The sequence below is a fragment of the Gorilla gorilla genome, chromosome 15, assembly GCF_029281585.2.
Source record: "Gorilla gorilla gorilla isolate KB3781 chromosome 15, NHGRI_mGorGor1-v2.1_pri, whole genome shotgun sequence".
NCBI lineage: Eukaryota > Metazoa > Chordata > Mammalia > Primates > Hominidae > Gorilla > Gorilla gorilla.
The window spans coordinates 89,419,106-89,442,825 of NC_073239.2; the positions used below are offsets into that span (position 1 = coordinate 89,419,106).

Genomic DNA, 23,720 nt, shown 5'->3' on the forward strand with positions numbered 1-23,720 from the left:
TCTTTCCTGTTGCTTGATGACCAGCCTGCCACTCTCTGCTGTCTTCCTGGTTTTGCAGTTGACAGAGGACAATAGGAGCATGAAGGTGGTCAGAGCTGAAATGCTCACCCTCCCACTGCTTCTTGAGACAGAGTCTCACTCTCCCAGCCTGGAGTACAGTGGCGCAATCTTGGCTCACTGCAACGTCTGCCTCCTAGGTTCAAGCGATTCTCCTGCCTCAGCCTCCCGCGTAGCTGGGATTACAGGCACGTGCCACCACACCTGGCTAATTTTTGTACTCTTAGTAGAGACGGGATTTCACCATATTGGCCAGGCTGTTCTCAAACTCCTGCCCTCAAGTGATCCACCTGCCTCCCAAAGTGCTGGGATTACAGGCGTGAGCCACCACACCTGGCCCCCTGCTCTCTCTTAAGTGTGCTTGTTGCTTCAGCTTCCACAGAGTCTACCACAGTGGGGTGGGGGCCTCACCACAGAGGGCCTGGCTCTGACATAGGGGACCAGGAGCATGCGTGGGAGGGAGAGGGGGCAAGAGGAAACGGGGCCAAGCCACAGCAGCAGCTCCCTTGTTGAGATACTGGCTGAAGCCATCTGGTGAGAGCTCCAATCTGGGGAGGAGAAGCTGGAGAAAGTCCTTTGCTCCTCTGTCCAGTTCCACAGAAAAAGCCGCAGAGGGTGATAGCACTGAAGTTAGGAGAAAATGGCAGCCCCGAGTGAGGCTGGTGTCAGCCTCCCTGGGTACCTGCCCTCTTGAGAGCTTCATCAGCTCCAGCCTTGGGCTCCAAAGATAGAAAATGGGGTTGCTGGTGCCAGAGCAAGCACTGGAGGCCATGGAGGAGAAGGGAGAGGAGGACCAGGCATTCATCCACCTCCTAAGAGAGCATCGAAGTTTAGCTTTGCCAAGGTGCTCCTTGGAATTGCGGCAGGAAGGGCCGGAAGCTGCAGAAGGCTTGGCATGTGATGGGTGGCATCTCTGCGACAGGCTTTCCTGTCCTGCCTGCCAAGGAATGCAGCAGGCAAGTCAGATGGGGAGCGGGAAGCTCTGGGAGCCAGCTGCCACTCAGCCTCCCTCGCCCCCTCCTTCCCTCCCCCTGTTCCTTCCCCTGCCAAAAGCCAAGGAAGAGCTAATGAGAGCCAAGAAGTCAACAGCTCACTCATCCCCCTCCAGGCAGCTCTGCAGAGAGAAACTCCCAGCTCCAGGCCCAGGTGCTGACCGGAAGTGGAGGGCTGAGTCTCTCCGCAGGGGAGGGAGCAGGCAGGCAACCAGGGCAGTCAGCCAGAAGGCAGGAGAAGCTCCTGCCCCCAGGAAGGCGGTGTTGGTTTCCCTTCCTCCTCAAGGTTTCATGGGGAACAGCCTTGCACCCTGGTGGAATGAGTTCCCAAATACCTAGACTCAGCAGAATCCCCAGAGGGCTTTGACCTCAGTTGAAATGATCTTTCCGTGCCTCTGGCAAGGGCCAATTGGCTAAAAATCTTTCCAAAGGGTTAGTTTTTATTGCAAACGGTCCTTGGACTCCTTTGGGACCACTGGGTCACAAACATTAGTGCCAGCCTCTCCCATCTCAGAGCGCTGAGATCCAGCTGCAGTGAAACCCTGGCCCTGGCTGGAGCTGGAGGGAGACTTCCATCGAAGTGTTTGGGAAGGAAAGCAGGGAAACCTGCCTCTCTGGAGCAGCAAGTGCATGTCCTGGGACTCTGAGACACCTCAGCAGCCCTCCTGCAGACTGGCTCCTGCTCCCAGCCTCAGCTTGCTAGCTATGTGACCTCAAGCAAATCACTAGCCCTCTCTGAGCCCTGGTTTTCTCCTCTGAAATGACTTGGACTAGGTCATCTCGATGGTCCCTTCCAGCTAGCTGTGTTCTGCAGGTCTGTGCTTCCCTCTGTCCTGAGATTTCTGAGTTATATGACTCATTCCTTAGAATGGGAGAGGAGCTGTCTTCTTGCCCAGTTAGTTACCTGATTCAGAAGTGCCTGCCAGCCTGTGAGGCTGGGAAATAAACTGTGGATAGACTTGAGTTGGGTGTATTTACAAAGCCTGGACATGCGCTGGCAGGAGAACTGAGTGCCCCGGGCTCCCCACACCTACACCACAGGCCCTGCTCAGTTGTTCAGGGTTCACTCATCCACGGTGAGTCGCCGGAGGGTCAAGGAGGACTCACAGAGAACAGGGTGAGTGCCCTACACCCTTCAGCTTGCCAGTTCTGCAGTCCCCACCCTTCCGGTCTGGATGCCCAGCTGTGTGTGTGTGTCAGGTGGGGTCAGCTGGGCAGAAAGGTGGACACCAGGGTCGGTGTTGCCGCATCACTGCATGCACTGTGGGGTCCCAGGGGCCCTATGGGTATAGGAAGGAATGAAATGTGAGCACTTGGGAATCTCAGCACACTCTGCTGCTCACCTGCTACCAGGCTTTCTGGTTCCCCAGGGAACCCTGGGCCAGCTTGTTGCTGTCCTCTTTTAGCGATGGGAAATAAGAGTATGAGAGACAGCGTTATCCTGTTTACAATCAGTGGTGAAGTCCGTGGTTAAGACCAGGTTACAACTCCTCTATGCTTCGCTTTTTATCTTGGCTCTGTGTGAAATTAGGAAAAGCATATTTACTGTTATAGTTTTGTAGCTGGAAAATGAAAATATAAAAGTCTATTTTTTATAAACTACAAAATGTAAAACAACAGACTCAGTATGGCTGGTGGGTACAGAGAAGACAAAGTGGCTCCTCACGGGGTTGACAGGAGTCTCGAGACTTTTATCAAAAAAGGCCAGAAGTTGGTTGTCATTTTTGAGACACTGGGCCCTAGACCCTGACGTTTCCCTTGGAAGGAGGAACCCCCAGCTGTTCCCGCTGATGGTTCAACCTGTCCGCCAAAAGCAGCCAAAATGCTCTCCCCACGGAGTGCCCACTTGGAGAAAAACCCCACTGGTGACTCACCTTCTGGACATGTGGGGCAATCAGGGCCCGGTGGAGGCAGCTGCTCCTGGCTTTCCCTGGCGGGCCTCCCTCGACCCCCGCCCAGGCCCTCTCCTGCCTTCCCCAGACCCCAATGTGCCAAGCAGTCAAGTGAAAATCAAATCCTCTGAGGCAGAAAGACACAGCTGTGTGTTTACAGCCACTGATTCAGATCCAAATCGCGTACCCTGCCAGTCTCTAGCAAGGCAGGCTGGGGGCAAAATGCGTGTATGCCAAGCAGGGATCTATTTCGGGAGGTGACCTGCAGGCCTTCGCCATGACAGTGCCTTCCTCCCACCCACTCTCAGGAAAGGCACTCTCACTTTACAAGCGGCTGATAGGGTTGTGGGGTCTCGGCATGCTTGTCACTTGTGCAGTCAGACCCCAGTGCCATCCTCGTGCAGCCACATGGGAACTGTGTGGGCTCCCACCTGCCTAGTAAGAAGGCAGAGAGTGAAGGGGAGTGCAGGGCCCCCCACAGGATAAACAGCGGGAAGGCCGACCACTCAGAAGACAGGATGCCCGCCTCTGCCTAGGACAGAGCCTGCCTCAGTCCTGTCCGGGGAGCAGCAGCACCGCAGCAGAAGGGGCCAGAGAAAGAGCATCCAATGGCAGGAGTCTGGCAAGGTGACAGCACTGCCAATGTCACGGTCAAGGAGAGGAGACCCAACTCTGTCTGTGGTCCAGACTGGAAAGTTCAAAGAGAAGTCAGAGAGCTTCAAGTCTGAGGACCTCAAAGGCTAAGAAGTAAGACCCACCCCCCCACCCATGGAAGTTCCCCCAAAATGAGCTCCTGGTGGAAACAACAGGGGATGCTTCCCCTTTTTAAAATAGTGAATGAGTGTCCCTGGTTTGAGTTGAGTTAGGAAAGCATGACATTTTGGAAGGAGGCCAGGATACCTGTCCATAGGTAGGAATAGCCTGTAAGATGTTGCCCTCCTGCAGTGTGGCTAAATGGGACACTGCCGGGGGCGGGACTCAGAGCAGTGGGATTTTTAGTTTTGTCATGTTTGCCCAAAGGTGGATGAGAGAAAGACCCTTGGGTGTTTGCTTAGTGGCTTCCCAATGGGTGGGAAGGTGAGATGGGGTTGGAAGCATGGAGCCACCCCAGCAGTGGCAGGGCCCACAGGGCAGCGGTTCTTCCATGCCCCCTAATCATGGCCACATTGTATCAGCCTGAGCAACAGCACCATGGCCACATATGGGAATGGGCCTCATTGGTGTAATATTTGGCAGATTCTCTCCACACCCCCCCATGGCGGTCTGGCTTACTGTTAGAAGGGTAACCTTAAAAAATACATTTCCCACTCCAGAAAATACACACATGAGGCCTGTTAGCAGCACAATAAGGGTGAAAGCAATGTCCATTCCTGCCTCCCTCCCCCTGCTCACCTCCACTTCCCTGTTTGCCCCTATGTAGGTGAAGTGAGTATATTCAGCGTCTTCATGGCAGGGGAGAGGGTGTATTAATCCGTCTATGTCCGCTGGAAAGGCAGTCTCTGAGTGGGCCACAAGGGTTCAGCCATGGCCCATCCAATATCCTTTTTGATGACTTGGATGAAGCGACAAACATTCCAACCACATTCAAAGATCCAGACCTCCAAAGTGTGGATCATTTGGTAGATAATGGAATTATATTTGGAAAGTATTTCCTGCAGCTGGGATGATGGGTCAAAAACAGATAGCATTTTACCAGATCATATTTGTGTGTGTGTGTGTGTGTTTTAAATTCAGTTTCCCAACTACAGGATGGCATTTGTAGCCTTTCCTAAAAATCAAGTTTAAAAAAAAAAAAAATTTCTTGGGTTGTAATTGACGATAAGCTTAGTGTAAGCAAATGCAGAATGCAGCTGCTTTCCAAAGGGCAACTTTAGGCTATATAACAAAAGTGGGAAAGGAAAAGTGTTCCATTGCTTTTTGTTGCTCTAAGCAATATTAAGTCTTGGTTCTAAGCCCCCACATTATCAGGAACTTTAACATCTAGAGACAATTCGGAGAGAACAGCTAGAGAGAGAAAGTGACCCTGGAAGCCACGTCGGAAGAGGCTGGAGTAAAAATGTCTAGCCCTCCAGCAGACTTGATGGCCACCGTGAGCTCTTTGCATTTGTCTTCAAGAGTGGACACTTCCGGGTTGCTCCAGAGAGCAAGGCTAGAACAAATGGCTAGAAGATAGATAGAAGATACTAAAAATATTCTAACAATAACAAAATATTCCAACAATGGACTATGTCCCCTCAAAGGGCAACGAGCTCCGTGTCTAGCTGTTTAGAAGCTGAATGGCCAAGGATAGTGCAGAGTAGGTTTCTACACCGGATCCCATGATCTTTTGCAACTGGAATTCTATGCTGCCCCAAATACTTGTTAAATGGATCTGACTGCATTTCATTCTGTGGTTTATAAATAAGTCCTGGAAAAGGAGAATAAATTATAAGGAGGGAGTTTGCTGAGATTGGAGGAGAGGGATCTGAAAGACTCAAGACTAGACTCTGCCTTGAGGGAGAAAAAGCCACAAGATGACACACTCAAAGCAAGGGAAACCATCAGGAAGTGGAATTACTGCCCTTCACATGTCATCCTTGCCTTTTTTTCTGTTTCCTTTTTTTTTTTTTTTTTTTTTTTTTTTGGCATTTGCTGCCACAGCAGCTGAGCTCTGGGCAACAGGGCTCTCTCTCCCGAATGTCTGAAAGGAGGTCAGCAAGTGGAGGACACAGGCGCCCACTGGCACAGGGCATTGGCAACCATCGTGCAGTGAGCCCCAGCACAGCCAGGGTGGCCATGTGCGTGGGGCGTCCTGGCCCAAGGTTGAAGAAAACTCATCCTGTCATAGTTCCCATCCGGAAAGGGTGTTTTGTTGAAAGCAAAAAGGATCATAAAGTCATTTGCCTTTTACCCAATGCCAGTTCCAGATTCCAGGTAAATGAGCTAACGTCAAAAACACCTCAGCCGGCTGGGCGTGGTGGCTCACATCTGTAATCCCAGCACTTTGGGAGGCCGAGAGAGGCAGATCACCTGAGGTCAGGCGTTCGAGACCAGCCTGGTCAACGTGGTGAAACCCCGTCTCTACTAAAAATACAAAAATGAGCCGGGTGTGGTGGCACATGCCTATAATCCCAGCTACTTGGGAGGCTGAGGCAGGAGAATCACTAGAACAAGGGAGGCGGAGGGTGCAGTGAGCCAAGCTTGCACCACCTCACTCCAGCCTGGGCGACAGAGCTAAACTCCATCCCCATCCCACAAAAAACCCCACTTCAGCCTGGCCAGGAGCAGGGCACACCCCCAGAGACCTCGGACTGAGGAGAAACTATGCCCCCACCCTGGCTTCCCTCCTCTAGGGCCCTGCCGCCAGGGGGACTTGTCCTCAGCCCAGCTCAGGGAAAGGGAAGGGTTCCCATGTCACATTCTTTCCAGCTGTCCTAAGAACCACCCCGATTGCCGATGACACTCCCTCTTCTCTTGGGCTTCACTAGGGCTGCTTTCAACTCATCGTGGGATTGTGTAATTATGGTGATTACAGCTTGTGACTTTTTTCCTCTCTTCATCTTTTGCTTTCAAATTCTTTGAGGCCTCTCATTAAACATGGCGATCCCGGTAAAGTCAGCAAAGTTTTAATAAGACACTTTTTACAGCTAAAGAAAGCCCAGTCAGGGTTGATTGCTACTATGTTCTCTCAGATATTCCATTAAAACTCTATCAGGCACAGTTGGTGCCTAGGTATAAAAGGTAGAGGAGAGGGAAGGCAGGGAGGCAGAGAGCACCTGTACTTAGTGACAGGGCTGGAGAACCATTCCACACCATGCCCCTGGCTTTTTTTGTTTGCACCAAGCACCAAGTACATCTGAGCCCCGGTGCCTAATAGGAAAAGACAGACTGTCAAGCAAGGACCGAAAGCCTGGCCTTAACATCATAGCACATTACACTGGGAAATGGAGATGAAGCATCCAAGACAACACTTAACCCAACCTTGTAATCTGCAGCAAAAGTGGTGGGGGAATTCCGATACATGCTCTGTCCTGGTTAATACTAGAAGGTTCTGAGGCATCCATAATTCTAAATAATTAAAGGAGTCAATCACTAGCCTTTGTGAGTCATCACGATCCAATGGTTTTACACCTGATGGAGGTTTTACACCTGATGGAGGTTTCCTTGGTAATGATTCAGCTTCACATCTCATTCTTGGCTAATCTTTAATCATAGCTTGCTTGCTTGCTTTTTGTTGTTGTTGTTTTGGTTTGGTTTTTGGTGGGGTGTTTTTTTTTTTGAGACAGAGCCTCGCTTTGTTGCCTAGGCTGGAGTGTAGTGGCGCAATCTCAGCTCACTGCAACCTCCACCTCCCAGGTTTAAGCGATTCTCCTGCCTCAGCCTCCTGAGTAGTAGGGATTACAGGCCTGCACCACCACACTCAACTAATTTTTGTACTCTTAGTAGAGACAGAGTTTCACCATGTCGGCCAGGCTGGTCTCGAACTCCCGGCCTCAAGTGATCTGCACACCTCGGCCTCCCAAAGTGCTGGAGTTACAAGTGTGAGCCACCGTGCCCAGCTCATAGCTTTCTTGAATAGTTATCATAGCTGTAGGACATCATGAGAAGGACCATCAAGGAGTGTGGGTTGTGTGTGTGAGCCCTGTGACCCACCCTTCAGCAGGTTCATCCAGGTTCCCCTCATTTCTATATTCCCTGGGGACTACACAGATGCCCGCACAGTGAAGTGCATCTTGCTCCAGCAGGACTGTTTCTGAGAGGTCCCTGATTGGCTGCTCGTGGCTGACAGTCCCATACCAACCAGACTGCCTTTTACCCTGCAGGTAGCCAGTTACCTCACTATCTGTGTCTCAAAAGAGCAAGGAGCTGGATTGTGACTGAGCAGCACCAACCACCTGGAGTTAAATGTCAAAAACGTGGCAGGGACATTTCCCCCAACTGCATTCCCATCCACTACTGAGGGTGGCCTGCTCGTGTGACCCCTTGAGAACAACGTCCCTTTAGTACCCACCAAAATGCAGAGAAGTAAGCTAAGTTCGAGACAGGCAACCCCAGCTGAATCCCTTTTTCTCCACCTGATACTATATGACCCTGGGCAAGTCACTTGCATGTCTGACGGGTACAACAAAGCCCACTGCACAGGGTAGATGTTGGCATTCAATGAGGATGTGATCACAAGAGCTGCCATTTATTGGGAGCTCACACTCCCATGGACTGTGTCATGCTGGCTTTGCCTGGGATGGACTTTGGTTCTATCTACTTCAGCTCCATCACTTAGTTGTTTGAATTGCACAGCTTCTGTAAGCCTCAGTTTCCTCATCCATAAAAGGGAGATAAGAGTAAATAATTAAGTAGGAATAAAACGCATAACGTCCTTAGCACACTGTGTGCAGTGCGTGTGCTTAACAGGTGTAGCTCTTAGAATCAGTTTCATCATTATATTATTTGCAGCTCATACTTAGCTCTGCGCTTATTACCTTATTTAATTTCCAACAATATTCTGCAAGATAGGCATCATTATATACATTTTGTGGTTGAGGGTGGGTACGTGGGTATCTCCTATATGACAGTCTGCACAAGGTGCATGTATTACAGAGATCAGCTCATGGTAACTACTCAATAAATGGCAGCTATTATTGTTGGCTTATTTTTAAAGTCAACTCAGAGAGTTAGTTTTTCTGCATTTCCTGGAAATGAAGGGACTGTGGTGCCCAGCAGGCCAGCTTCTGTTCTATGGTTGATTTCCTGGGGCCCCTAAGCACTTCCCGGGAAGCTATGGGAACTGGGGGGCTTGTCAGCCTGTAAGGTGCTGGGAGGTGGGGAGGGCCACCAGGCAAATGGTGCATGTGTTGTGGGGATCTGGCATTTGGCCCCCTACTGAGGTGGAGGACTCGAAGGTGCCTCCTGCTACCAGACACAGATAAGGAATGGGTCTACCCAAGATAAGAAGATGAAATCCACTCCTCCAAATGTAGCCCTCCATGTGACAGAAACACTCACCTCTCAGCTGTCTGCTTGCCTGGAGCCACCCTGAGCAATGCAACCTCAACAAGTCCAGTTGCTCCGTCAGTCCAATAAACAGAGGTTTCTCTTTTTTAGCCACTTATTCCAAAGCGAGGTAGTGGCGGAGTCAGAAGCACGTGGCAGGGGATGCTTTGAAATTCCTTGATAAACTGGACCCCTGGGGTGGGCACTCCTACTGCCTATAGTACCGACAGAAACAGAAGTGGAGAAGTTATTTATTTATTTCCAATGAGGTCAATAAATGGCTTTTTCATGGGGGAGAATTCCATTTTTATATATGTATTTTAAGGTGAATGCTTTAAGTTTGCGTATTTGTCAGAGTGGCATCTTAGGAGCTGATCTAAAACTCTACAGCCAAACAAGCAATTGCCTGTGCACCTTGCATGAGATGCTTCTGTAAGTGCCTGTGGTCTAAACATGCACATGAACGCATGCACTGGTGTATGCACATGTGCACAGGTGTATACACAGGTGCATGTGCCGCCTGCCTGATGTTCGCCTCTGTGTTCAGTGTATGGTGTGCATATAACCATAAGCTGCAAACCTGCAAGTATCTCTGTTGCATGGATTGCATGCCATCTGCAGCTGTGTGTGTGTGTGTGTCTGGGCAGGGGCTCCTCTAAAGCCACAGGTCTTCACAGTTTCAGCTGGATAAGTTATTCTTCACTTCCCTTCCTAAAAACACAATTGCCTAGTGCTGCTGGCGCAGAGTCAGAATGGCCGCTGCATTTCACCCCCGAGGTGGCTTCCTTCCAGCAGTGGGTGAGTGATCCCGGCGTTCGCACACTCTCTAATCTGTGGGATCCTTCTGCACAGAAGGTGTTCCAAAGTCCAAAAGAGATGATCTATTTGTCCATGGCATCGTCTCTGCCCACCACTCCTGTTCTCATGCCCTGGTTCCAGGGACAGTCGGCAGCACCCATTTCTTGGTGTCTCTGTTTTTTCTGCCCATTTTTTGTACCCATAGTTTTCCTCTCCTAAGAAACAAGGAGCTGAGGGGTCCAGAAATGATGCTGAGATGAGTCCTTTGTCCCAGAGGCAATGTGCAGATAACATCCTTAGATATTGACCCAGTAACTCTCTTCTCCTAGTCCCATTCCCTAGCAGAACAGGGAATACCCACTACCTTTGAAGATGCTTCTAAATCCAATAGCAGCATCCTTAGGCTTCATTTCCTGGTGAAAGCTTCCATAACTCTTCCTCTGTGGGCCCCGGGCCAAATCCTGCAGGAAACATAGCAATCTCACATTTCTACACACTACACCATCAGGGGAGAAGAAAGCCGGGAAACCGCCCATCCTCTGTCCCGTGGGGACCAAAAGCATCTCAGCAGCACGTGAAAAGAGCCTGTAGGGAAATAAGGTTCTCTGTAGCTAAGAATTCCAATGACCTAAGTTTCTGTCCAGGTATCTCCTGAAAACGCTGCTTAGTCTGTTCCCTGCTGTACTTCTTCGGGTTAGGAATCCATGTCTGATAAGTGCCTGCTAAATTGCATTCCTGATAGTGGGGAAGAAAGAAATGATCCGGCCCTCTTTGCATATGCATCCAAATGGGCATGGACATTCACTGAATTGTTATGCTTTTTTGTGGGGGGATGAGAGGTCAGCAATTCTAGGCTCCGCCTTTTCAGCTGGCTAACCCAAGGACCCCAAGAAATGTACGTGTTTTGGGTGAACACATTTGCAAGAGATAAGTGTCCTTAGGAGGATGGAGTCAGAGTCCTCATAGGTCCTCAGGAGAATCACATACTGCCAACCAAATAACTTTCTCTTGCCGCTTTGTCCACAATATCAAGTAACTAAATTCCAGCTTCACTGTCTCCCGTAGTCATAGTCAAGGGTTATTTGAATTTCCTAGTTGGAAAAAAGTAGCATCAACTTGTTGCCAATAGCAACACAGCCATGTCCCTGTTTCCTAGAGCCTTTTGGTCTTTGCCTAATTTGGAGTGAACCAGAGCTTAGATGCCAGAGTCCATTTGGGAAGGAGGAGGAGAAGAGGAACAGGCGGGCATTAAGTGGGTCACAGGAAGGCATGCCACCGAGAGGACTTACAGGCAGAATGCCACCCTTATTCCACTCCTGAAGCCACCAAGAATTTCCTGCAAGCTGAGAGAAGAAAGAGCAACAGGGTTGTTCCATCAGAAGAGAGGAGGGAGAGAAGAGAGAGCTGGTGTGAAAAGGGGGCATTTCCACCACACAGGGATGCAGAGTAGCAGGGAAAATGGAGATGCACAACTTGGACGCGAGACCGGGGAGTCTGGACCTGGCATTCTGCCACTCATGTAGGGCTCAGCTGCTGAGTCCTTGTCTCTCCCACCATCCCTGCCCAGCTCCGGATTTGTCCCTGCACAGCTGGGGGGCCATGGAGAAAGGTCCCCCATCACTCAGCAAAACTGACAGGCAGAAGTAAGTGATGAGCGTGGTGAGGCCAGGGTCAGAGGTGCCAGGACCACCAGCAGGGAGGGCTTCCTCCACCTGGGTGGGCACCCCGAATTAGGCACTTGGCCTAGAATGATTTAAAGTGGGGTTGGTTTTCATTAGAGTAAGGCCACCCTGCCTGCCCCACCTTAGAAAGGGAAACATCACACCTGCTTCTGTCCTCCCTGGGGCATTTGCCATGTGTGTTCCTAGAGGCATCAGCATCAGTAACACAGGGCGACAAACAGAATGGTGGGTTCACCCAGCCTGTCCAGCAGCTACCACCTGAAATCTACATGCACCAAGCCATGGTGACCTGCACCCCAGCTCAATGAAGTAACCAAAAGCCCCTTTTGCCAGGCTTGTCAGCCAGCAGATGGCACCTCCTTTCTCTCAGGATTTCCAAATGGGATGAGGGGAAGCCCCTTCGCAGCATAGGCCCTGCCTGAGATAAGCTCAAGCGTGCTCAAGAACTTAAGTTCTTTTCTCAGGGAAGTTGAGAAAATCACCCTGCATTGCCCAGAGAGGTTGCCCAGTAAGGGTGGGCACAGGGGACTCCTTCATCCCTGAGTGTTTCCATCTGCCTCCTTCCTTGAGAGTGACAGCCATGTGCAAAGTAAGAGGGGCATGGGTCGTGAAGGCCGACCAACTCAGCTTTGCCACTGACTAGCCATGCACTCCCAGGCAAGTTACTCAAACTCTGAGTCTGTTTCCTTGTTCGTTTAGTGGAGTTTATAGAAATGCCTAACTGGCAAGCATGTTGTGGACATAAGTAAGTGCGGGTGCTTGTAAAATGCCTCACATGCTTGACACACAATAGTTGCTCAATGGTCCATCAGCAGGTGGCTGTTAGTAACTGTCCTCACAGCTACCTGTGTTCCTAGTGGGGGACCATTCCCACCATGCCACTGTCAAGGCCTGGGTGATTTGAAGAACAAGGCACTTGAGGAGAGAGGGTCCATGAGCTACCCATGCCATTCCATCAAATAGGCCCATGGGAGATCAGGGGATAGGTGGGTCCTTTTACATTTAATCCAGATAGAAGAACTGGCAACTCTTCTTTTGTAGATTCAAAAACTTTAAAATATTTTAAAGCACTGGTAGTTGCCAATTATATTAGTCCGTTTTCACATTGCTGTAAAGAAATGCCTGAGACTGGGTAATTTCTAATGAGAAGAGGTTTAATTGACTCACAGTTCCACATGACTGGGGAAGCCTCAGGAAACTTACAATCATGGTGGAAAGGGAAGCAGTCTTACTTGGCAGCAGGCAAGAGAGAGCGAGTGTGTATTAACACTTACAAAACCATCGGATCTCATGAGAACTCACTCCCTATCACGAGAACAGCATGGGGGAAACCACCCCCACGATCCAATCACCTCCCACTAGTTCCCGCTCTCAACACATGGGGATTATAGGGATTACAATTCGAAGTGAGATTTGGGTTCGGACCCAGAGCCAAACCATATCACCAATACAGGATAGACTAAGGTGTCTGAGCCTACTAGTGGTCCCAGTGACATTCTGTGGGAATTGCTTTCAGAAGACGTGACTGCTGGGTACCTCCTCCATCCCCAGTGTTTACCAGGCAGAGCCTGAGTGTTTATACCACTGTACATGAGAAGGTAGGGGTCGGTGGGTTGGGCGGGGGGGGGTGCTGTTGCAAGAAAAAAAATCCATTACGTTTATTTTGATCAAATTTCTTATTTTTTAAACAGGTTCAGTTTTAAGTATTCATGAATGTACCATTTATTAATTCTTTAATCAGTGAATGTCTTTTTGATTAATTCACTTTTCATCTATCCCTTGACTTTTTAAAAAAAATTGGGGTATTGTTTTATGTTTGTGATATAGCTTCCTATTTAAAAGGGGTCAAATATAAAAAAATATTTTAAAACCATATAAAATGCCCTTAAGCCCCTGAGAGAGTTGAGGAAGCTTGCCAAGGCCCTACAAGTAACACAGACCCCAGGAATGGGTCAGCCACAGGCTCCCGCCCCTCCTCACTGCGGAAGGGTGAGAAAGACAGGAATGGCCTCTCTTCCTTCCCATGCTGCTCTGACCTACCTCTGTTGTGGAGGAACCATAACAGGTTCCATAGCCCGGTTTTTCCATTTCATATGCCCCACCTTGTTTCACAGAGTTAATAGAGGGTGATAAGAAATAGAGAATTTAAAAAGTGTTTTGAAATTATTCTAGGTTAAGTGTGGATTTTCCCACCATCCCCTGCCAGCGTTTCTCAGACATCTCAGACAGCACTCTCTCTCCCCAGTTTTAGACATCATTGAGGAAGAAGATGCCACGGAATTCTTTGCATTCCCTTTTAAAATCATTTCTTTTGCTTTGCTCAGTGGAGAAGGAGCACCAGGGGCAACAACCTTCCGGGAGTCACCCGATGAAGTCAGGCAGGCCTTTGGCTTCTCCCATCCTGCTGAACCCAAGCCAGGATCCCCTACCTTTCCACCTGGCTCTTGGGCTCCTGACCCTTATCCTCAGCAAGTCTCCCCCAACCCCACCCCAGGCCTCTAATTCCACACATATACATCCCTTATGAACTTGAGCACCATCTATTCAAAGGTGACCTTCAGGCTCCTTGAGAGCATGACTCATCTCTGGGGCCTCCACTTCTTGCCTGCTAAGTTGCTTGGTGAGCTGTATTCAACAAAACACGATTTTTCATGAGCAGGGATGAAAAATGCCTGTGTGTCACACCAAAGGGATCCGTTTGCATCAATGGAGGCTAGAAATAGTGTTCCACATTAGTTCTGTTGCAAGTTCGAGTTCCCCAACAGAGGAATCCAGGTTCCTCCTGTGCTGGAGGGGGAAGCATTGAATTTCTCCAAACCCAGGGATGGGCCCAGCAACTGAAGAAGGGTAAGGAGTGGGAAATTCCAAGGCATAGATGTCATAGTTGGGACTTTTTTTTGTCCTAATTTTTTTTTCTTTTGAGATATAATTATGCACGGTAAAATGAACAGACCTGAAGTACATGGCTCAATGAATTTGACAAGTGTATGCACCCGTGTAATGTATACCCCATCACCCTAGAAGGCTCCTTCATGTCCCTTTCCAATCAATTTCATCCTTCTCCCCCAGGGGCAACCGTGGTTGATTTCTTTCCCCCATAATAGCCTGGATTTTGATTTGGCAGACTTGAGATCTATAACTTTGGTCTTAGTTCATCTGAGCAGATCAGCAAAAGAATCTCATCAGAAGCTCAGATGTCTTTACTCTCTTAGCATTGAAAAAGATCCTCCCTAAGTCGCTAGTGCTTGGCTCTGCTGTCCCCCAATATGCCCCAATCTGACCCCCAGGGCTACTCTCTGAGCCACAGCCCTCCTCCCAGCCAAAGAAAGAGTTTAGCATCAGTCTCCCAGGTAAGTAAGTGGCAAAAGCTCTTGGTAACCCAGATAGTGCATGCTTTGTTGATTAATATGTGGAAGTGCAATGCACAGAGCCACAGCATGTCAAGCAGCATGTTGATTTTTCTCACTGCACAAAAGGGGACTATTCCTTTTGTGTGTTTCCTTTCAGAAACAAAGGATTCCATGACCACCTTCTTCCAGGCTCCCAGCCATCAAGATGGCCACAGAGCTGAAATGATTAATCAGAGCGGAGGGTGGGAATTGAATGTGTGGGTGTTAGTGAACCCAGCACTGAGCCCATGGTCCATGAAATTGAAGGATCCCAAATTCTATTGGATTATACTTTGCCAAATGTCTCAAAGGTGAAAAGCACTTTGTCGGTATGCAAAGCTTTGGTGTCTCTGGAATGTACCTTCTGCAGCTCAGTTCTTAATCACTGTATATTTTTTCACTTGGACAAAGGCTGCCTGCTAATAGCATTTTCAACCATCCTCAGCTGCTTCGCTCAGCTACGCCAAGGCCTCGGGCTGAGCTGGCTGCGGTTTCCTGGCACCATGATCCATTCCCAACTGACCAGCACTGAGGAACATTACACATTCACACCCTGAAAAAAACCTGCTTCCTCTGTAACTATGCAAATGCCAGACACAGGCAGGCGGAATTACCATTCCCCTTCTGAAGTGGTTCCTTCAGGATCATCCAAACTGGAGACAGGGATGAGAGTAAAGAGACGGGGTAGTGCCCTGGAGGGTACAGGCAGGAGCTCCCCTCTCTCTGGGCACAGCGGATTCCTCGGGAGCTTCCTGCAAGCCTACAGGGGCATGCACTTTGGGGCAGCTCATCTCTGAACACGGGTAGCCTCTACTATCAGATTTCACTTTGATCACTGAAAACTACAGGAGTCTCAGCTCTTCAGAAGGGAAGCAGCTGCTGAGCAAGTGTGATTGCAGTATTTCTTCCCCAAAGCCCCGGGCCAGGCATCTAGCCATGCCTGCATCCTGCATGATTAACCGCCTTCCAGCCTGAGCCTGCCCTCACTCACGCGGGAGGTCACTGGGTAGCAAGTAGATTGCAGCTGGGCTGAGCTGCTTCTCAAGCCGACCTGAACCCTCATGACCTCCATCTTTAGCAGCAGAGCTGGCATTTGGTAAATGCGCGAAAGCAGGAGTGGGGAGAGGGAGACAAAAATGCCAAGCAGCACCGCCTGGGTTGCTGAGAGGTTGGGAACAATCCCAAGGGTGGCCCCTAAGCTGGTCAGTTGCACCATCCTACCCTGAAATCCTGGGAAATAAAAGCAGTCGGGGGAAGCGAGGAGCGGGCAGTGACAGGCTGGCCACAGGTCCTTGGAGTCAGAGCGGTGAGACTGAGCTCCAGGATTTAGTCAGGAAGAGATTAATTAGCACCTTCAAGCCCAGCCCAGCCCAGCCCATTCTGTAGAAAGGGGAAGGGTTGAGGGTAGAGAAGCCTCAGGGCCAAATTCACCTAAAACCAATAGACACATAATCCTCCAGAAATAGAATCTCCAACCTCCCTCAACCCACAGTCCCCTCTCCAGCCAAAATAACCTTGTTAATAGGAATGAGGCTGCAGTGAAGGTTTGGGCAACTGGTAAACCTCACCTCCTCTGTCTCTGGGCTTTGAATGTACGCATTGGCAACAGACTCTTATTCAGAAGCTTGAGTGATTTTTTTTTCCCATCCACCAGCTAAATGAGAGCCCCAAACGCTGTGGATAGCAAACTCAGAAGATATGTATTTGGGTACATAATGTGTGATTTGTGGCCCTGGTGAAGGAGGGATGGGAGGAGGAGGAGGACCTGATATTGGTGTGTGGTGGTTATCACAGCAATAAGTGGCACCTAAAAGGAAAGCAAACTTCCTTTGTGCCTTTCATAGGACAGGGATGGACATGGGTAACAGGGGGTATGGGAGGTTTGTAAGAGCTCTCACACAAGGAGGCCCCTAGACTCAGCAGCCCCGTGTTTCCCCAGCAAGGATGCCCCACACCCCCATGTTTCCTGCCTTCAGGCCTGCCCCAGGAAGGCACATTCCCGAGTGACAAATGCCTCACACTCTATGTAAGAAAGGGCACTCAAGGAGAGTCACCGCTGGGTGTGTGCCACAGAACCCGGGGCTGGTGGGAGCCCTTGAAGTTCAGCCTCTGCCTTCTAAGAGCTATTGTTGTACCTAACCTGGTCTAGACAAAGGAGTAGTCATTCTGTCTTAGTGATTTTCAAAGACTGACACCATAACCCTCTTGGATTTTTTAAAAATCTGATTAAAAACTCCTTAGCCAAGTATAAATGTATCCTGCTGCAGGCTAAGGTTAGTGCACTTGAAGATTCAGATAAGGTTGCTGATGGGGTGATTTTGTGGACGTGTGTGTGTGTGTGTGTGTGTGTGTGTGTGTGTGTGTGTGTGTGTGTGTTTTTAAGATGGGGAGAAAAAATGAAAAGTTTTGTCTCACTAGTGAAAATGGGGAGTGAAAGCAATGGGGAGGAAAAAGGTCAAGGAGAGGTAGGGAAAGGCAGACTTTCTGACAGCTCCTGAGGGCAATTTCATTTCTGGACAAACTCCCATCTATAGCACCAGAATTCTCAAAGTCAGGCTGGCCATGCCTCTCCGTGGAGATCTAAGCCAGATGCCACATTGTCCTGTATCCAGCAAATCCACAGCCTGTGTTGTTTATTAGATAAACCCGTTATCCATCAATTCATCAATCAGCAGGTTTATTGAGGACCCTACCAGGCTTCACAAACCTGATCAATTTTTTAAATTACATCTAGCTTACACGCAGCCAAGCCCAGTAAACAAGACGAGCCCTCACACCCCACTTGGAAATGAACATGAGGAATCGCTGGCCCTTGCAATCTCACGGCCAAACACTGCAGCCCATGCTGACGAGCTATCACGTGCTGCCCTTCACAGATGGCGGTGGTGTCGCTGACCCACTGTCAATAATATGGGTTTGGAGTGCTTTTCCAGACACAGTGATCAATCTGCCTGGGTCTAGCCATACTGTCCTCTAAAGCCCTGTGCAATGATGCGGATTTCTAAAGAGGGTGAGCTGGAGAAAGGGCACACACTATGTAAGGGCAATAAGCAAAGCGACGGAGCCTCGCTCGTGCCCCTCACCCTCCTCCTGGTGCCCAGTCACAATTCCCCTCCTAGATCAGGGGCTTCTCCGCCATCTCTCCAGGGCACATGCACAACGGGACTCTCCTGGCACCTCTATGGCTGATGCACCAGGCCTCATGATCCAGTTCACTGTTTTAGTTTTTGAGAAGAACTGTCACATGGGTTACAGTTGAAGGGCTTGTAGGCTTTCCTGGTATGGGGTCATCAAACTCTGCCTCTGGGTGCCACAGATGGGAAGCCAAGAACATAGGAGACAGCAGGAGTGCACTGCCCTGGGGCCTACAGTGGCTCTGAGCCCCAGCAAATGCCCCCCACTTTCATGGTCCCAGAACTGGTCATCAAGAGGACTCAAGGTCTTTGTGTCTACCCTGCATTCCAAACAGGACTCTGCCTTCTTAAGACTAGTTCATTCATTAGCTTCTGATCAGCCAGCTCCTTAGCCACCCTCTATTTGAGTCAAGGCCCCGTCCCTGATCTCAGTACACCCCAAGTCCACCTTTTCCTCCCCCACGTGAACAAAACCAATTTCAGGGCAGCCCGCCGGCATTAAAAATTGCTCTACCTAAAGGTTTAAATACCTGGTTTTTGGTAAGTAAAATTCCCATACCACAAAAAGAGTACCAACAACACACCCTCATAAGGGGACCCTCCAGGACTCCCTGAACCTTCCCTGGAGCCCTGGTTTCTCCAGCTGTCCAAAGTTAAGGCTCCCATATACCTAGAGATCAAATATCAAGATGGTCAGTTGGGTTGGTTGGTCGTTTGGCCTACATGGCTCATGCAACAATTAATTCACCTGTCTGGCTCTCTGTCTCTGTCCCTCTGTGTGTGCGCCTGTGCGTGCCTCTCTGTCACTGTCTCTCTGCAGGGAAAGTCGCTGGCGGGCAAGCGCCTCACGGGCCTGATGCAGTCCTCCTGACCGTTCCTACCGCAGGTCCAGGGCCTGGGCCCGCGGACCCCACAGGCAGGCGGCGGCGCTCCACATCTGCGGACAGAGTTTCCTTACGAGGAGACTTGGTCACTGTGAAGGAGAAAGAGTGAGGGCAATGAAGGGCGATGGTGGGGAGACTCGGTGGGTGAACGGGGAGACCAGAAAGAAAGAGTCCACAGAGCCTGGGCTGGGCCCGGCGGAGGCTCCTGTTTACAGCCCTCTCTTCTTTGTACAGTTGTATTCCAACACTCCACTCGCTAAGAGGCCCTGATCCCAGCTCATTCAGGGGAGAACACGTCGTGGGGTTCCTGTCACGACTATCACTTGAGATTATATTATTATCCTCACTCCCTCGCTGTCTGGAGAGGGTCACACCTTCTGGCAAATTCAAGAGGCATGAGTGGACCGAGAGCACATCCAGTATTTGCATCACCTCCCTGGCACCTCCCATAGTTACAGCCACTACATCCCCACCGCCGCCTGTCATCCCTCACGTCTCTGTGGCCACCCGGGTGTCACCGCCAGCACCAGGCACTGCTTTCACGTAAAATGTCCAAATCACATCTTCAGCAAGAAAGCAACCTCACGGATTGCCCCGCCTCAAGTTCTTTCCACCCTCTTTGAGATCAGCGTTCGGAGAGGTCCCCGCCAGCCCGGTGGCTGCCCTCAGGTCCCGTCACATGTCTCAAGGGTCCAGCGTTCGAGGAAGCACTGTTGTAGATGACAGAGCTTTTTGTTTCACAGCTGCGGGGATTCTGCTGACCATCTTTTAGAAAATTATTTCATAATTTATTCTGGCTTTGCCCCATTGCTCCTTGGTTTATTCCCTCATGTTTTACTCAAAATAAACATGGCCATGAACTCAGGGGCCATTGGGATTCTCCCCTCTGGCAGCCCCAGGTGGGAGCTGGGAGGGTCCCCAGCCCAGGAGGTGGCTGGATTGCAGGGCTGGCAGCCCCCACGTGGTGGCATCCTGACAGGCATGGTGAGACCCTTGCTGGGTCAGGTCTCCTTTGTGTGTGAAGCTGGGGCAGAGTATGCTACGAAGGGACCAGGCCAGGCCACAGGGCTCTCCTCCCAGTCTTTATCTGAAGGCCCAGCCAAAGCACCCCTCTAAACCGGTCACCTAGGGGAAATGCAAAAACCTGCAAAAGATCCACCTGTATTCCCTCTGTGTGTGTGTCAAAATGACCATTTGCCAACCTGGCTGTGAGGTAATGTATGTAAAGCACCGAGTCAGGTGCCTGATACGTAGTAGGTGCTTAGCAAACGGTAGCTAATACTATCATCGTTGTCATTGTTATTGTGACACCCATGAGCCCACAGACAGAGCTGTATTAAGTAACCTGTTTTTGAATCCAGACATTCACTCCCCCACTTGCTATGACTATCCTCCTTTGATCTATTTTTGGTCATAGGTAAAAAAAAAAAATCTCTCTTGGGAGCATATAAACAAAAAACTTAGAAGCAATAAAGCGATCGCTGGTATTTCTTTTCTCATGCAGCCAAATTCACCAGCTGGTGACCAAAGGCTCAGATGCTTGCTTATTTGCAGACCCGGCCTCCTGGGTGCTCCCCAGTGACCCATCTTTCCAGCCCACCACCTCCAAGTCCTGTCTATGTCTGCTTCCACACAGCCCTGTCCCCAGGGCACCAGCCTTCTGTCCCTCACAGCAGTGCCATCACGGGCATTAGGAGTCTTCATTATGTTGTATCCTTGTGAGTTCTTGACTACCATGCCCAAGTTTCCCCCACTGGCAATGGTTCCTCTCTTGGAGGTACAGTGGAAGCCAGAGAGATGACAGATGTTGAGTCCTCAGTGTCTCAGAGGCAGCAATTCTTGCTGGACACCTGCACATGCTCAGCACAGAGGCTGGTACTTTGGAGGCACTAACCACTTGATGAGTAAATCAATGGCATAAAGCCCCATTCCAAGTTATGGGGTCTTTTGACAGGCCCCTTTCATCCTCTTTCTCTTTGTATAAACCTCATGTTTCAGAACAAAATTACAGTCTAAGTTCATTTGCCCCCAGCCTTGCCCAAGGATCCCCAGGCTGTGCTGACCCCTAGGCATAGGGCAAAGGGTGTTCCCAAGCAGCAGGCACCTCAGTGCCCTCAGTTATCCAGGGCAAGGGGCCTGGCTGCCCCCTGCTCCTCCCCATGATGCAGGGGCTTTCTAAGCCAGGCTGCAGACAGGGCAGGGTTGGCTTCTTGGCCATTCCCTCTGTGCCCCCTTCTCCTTCTGACTGGTCTCACCCTGGAGATCCCCAGAGGATCTGACCAGAGCCAGGTGGACTGTGGCCCTGAGATGGAGCTGGCTGCAGGCTTACAAGCACCTCTGGGGACATCCAGAGGGGAGGGTCAGTAAGCACAACGGAGCTAGGGAGACTTCAGATGGACTCAAACCCAGAGCAATAACACTCTCACACCACCCCACAGCTAAGGCACCCATGTTCCCCAGTAGATCAAGCCAGAAGCTTTGCAAGAAGGGAGTGCAACGAGGCTGCCTATCCAAGGTCCATCTACCACACAGAACTTGGTCATGCAAGTACATTTGGAAAATCTGGTCTTGGCCCGTCCCCCATTGGCCTGGTCTACACAGCCAAAAATTCAGACTAGATTAGATGTTTGCAGGCAATTCTGTAGCAAAGCAAATTCCCCTACCCCGTCCTTCCCCCTGGAAGCTGCCTTAGCCTCCCTGACTGGATGTGGTCTCTGGGCCTAGGACTCCTCCCTATGAGGAAAAGTGCTCTCCAGCCACATCTTGGCAGCCCCACAACCACAGCATCAGGGCAGCTGCAGCAAGTGACCACCCACCCGTCAGGTTAGATACACAAGGCACCAGGCACTGGCATCTCACTAAAATAATCTTTCCCTACATGGGAAGAGGAAAGCTTGTAGGCTGGCACATATAAACGTCCAGCCGCAGCCAGATGGCCTGAACTAAGCAGCAGGAACTCTCTGGGCTGGGGAGGAGCCTCCTGCCCTTCTAGAAAGTGATGCGTCAGCTTTGTTCTCCTGGGAAGGTGTTGCTGTACCCCAGGAACAAAGCAGGGCCCAACTGCCAGTGCAGTCAGCTGGGCCTGCGCTCCAGGCTCACCACCGCTAAGTCGTCAGGTACCGGGCCAGCATCCTGGGAGGGACCTCTTGCGACTCTGAGTTGCAGCTTGGACTAGCTGAACGCATGGGGACATGCTCCAGGGGCTTCTTCCCTGGCAGGATTCCTGGGATTTCAAACTACCTCACCAACAGGACGCTGAACCAGGAGCCTGCCACCCAACTGGCCCCCTTGGTGATTGTGGAAGGTGATGTTTTTCCTAAAATGCATCCCTCCTGTTCTGCTCCATATACATGTGCTTCAAAAACCACCACCAGGAAAGCCTTCCCAGACGAGGGAAAGGATTAAGGGCTCTCTTCCTTTGGGCCCTGCAGAATGTATTGGAGGGAGGTGTTGCTGCAAGGTCCAGGAGCTGGGAAACTCTGGGCTCGGGGGGAGATAATGCACCAACAGCCTCAAAAAGGAGCTGCCCAAGTTGAATATGTAGCAAAGACCATGGGATAAGTTGAATAGTGGCCAGATGAATCACTAATAACTCACCATGGGACCCTCTGAAGAGAGGCCTGTGCTCGTGTAACCATAGCAACAGCAGATGCCAGCAACCTACTCATTAGTACCACCCAGTGATAAGGCATCCCCTGGGCTAGACCCAGGGGCCATAAAGTAGCAAAGTAGCAAATGTAGCAATAAAGGGCCCGGGTCTATACAGGGACAGGGTACAAATGACCAGGACTTGGCCCTCTCCCCAGCCCCGATGAGGGCTCAGAGCCAGCTGCTGTCAGCTGTCTGGGGAGGGAAGGCCCTGCTCCATACCAGGGGTCCCTGTTCTATACTCTAAGCCCACTCACTGCATGATCACGGACTCATCGGAATGGCCTCCTCTTAGTGCATGTGGTTCTCATTAGTTTATTTTTCTGGAATTTGGGGATTGGACCCCAGAACCAAACATGCTGGTACAGTCTAAAAATAAATGACTTGAACCCACTTCAATCCAGCTAACTCTGTGTGGCTCCTTGGTTTGGGGGTTCGTTGGGCAGGATGTACCTCTAGAAAAATCGACCACCCCTCCCCACACCCCACCCTTCCCCATTATCTCACACACACACACACACACACACACACACACACACATCTGTTTCCTTCTCACTCCCAACCAGGCTGCCAGGCAGCACAGAAAAACCAGATCTCTGGAGCATTGGACTCATCCTGATAGGTAGAGACAGTGGTGTCACCATAAGGCTGAAGTCCCTGACTCTGCCAGGGTCTCCTTGGCTGGGGGGTTCTCCAGACCCCATTGTCTGTACTCAGGTGCAAAACCCTGTGGCTGCTCTGACACCCTCTTGAATAAGATCCCAGCGTCAAAGTCTGCTGCATACAGACAGTGCTTCTTACACGGAGTCTCGGTTTCCTGAGCGACAGACAGTTGCACTTCCCACTAACGCCAAAGCAGCTGGACTCTGAGAGCCTGAGCGTCAGGCTGACAAGAGGAGGACGAGCGCAAGGTAAAAAGGCAGTGCTATTGTACTGCAATCCCTCTATTAATGAGAAAGCCAACACCTAGCTGCATACTTCAGTGGCAGAAATTTTGCTCCTAAAGGTAGAAATGATTTCAGAGGCATGAAAATGGGACTCCAGTCGCAGCTAGAAGGGAACCAACTCATCTTTCAATCCCTGGGCCACCCCCTTGTGCAGGATTTTCTGCCCCACACAGGTAAGATCAAGTCATATCTGCCTCAGGTCCATAACATGTCCCACCTCACGTCCTGGTCCATCCCCAAAAGAGCCTGTCCTCTTTGACCATGGCCACCACCTCTAGGGAACCCAAGCTGCGCCTGCCTTCTCAGCTGGACCATCTGGCTTAGTTCCAG

General features: G+C 50.4%; 1 protein-coding gene across 18 annotated transcripts in view; it reads left to right on the forward strand.

The window, feature by feature from the left end:
- The window catches only part of RGS6 (regulator of G protein signaling 6), a 634,490-nt gene extending 611,644 nt beyond the window's left edge, over nt 1-22,846 (forward strand). For 10 of the 18 annotated variants that reach the window (XM_004055388.5, XM_004055389.5, XM_055360810.2 and 7 more), the window contains one exon: nt 18,732-22,846. In XM_004055388.5, the coding sequence (XP_004055436.1) occupies nt 18,732-18,782 (51 nt within the window). In that variant the 3' untranslated portion in view covers nt 18,783-22,846. Of the gene's footprint in view, nt 1-9,639; nt 9,707-18,731 lie in introns of those variants that run through there. The other 8 variants (XM_031001858.3, XM_055360801.2, XM_055360800.2 and 5 more) reach the window with 3 other exon arrangements.
- The last annotated feature ends 874 nt before the right edge of the window (nt 22,847-23,720 follow it).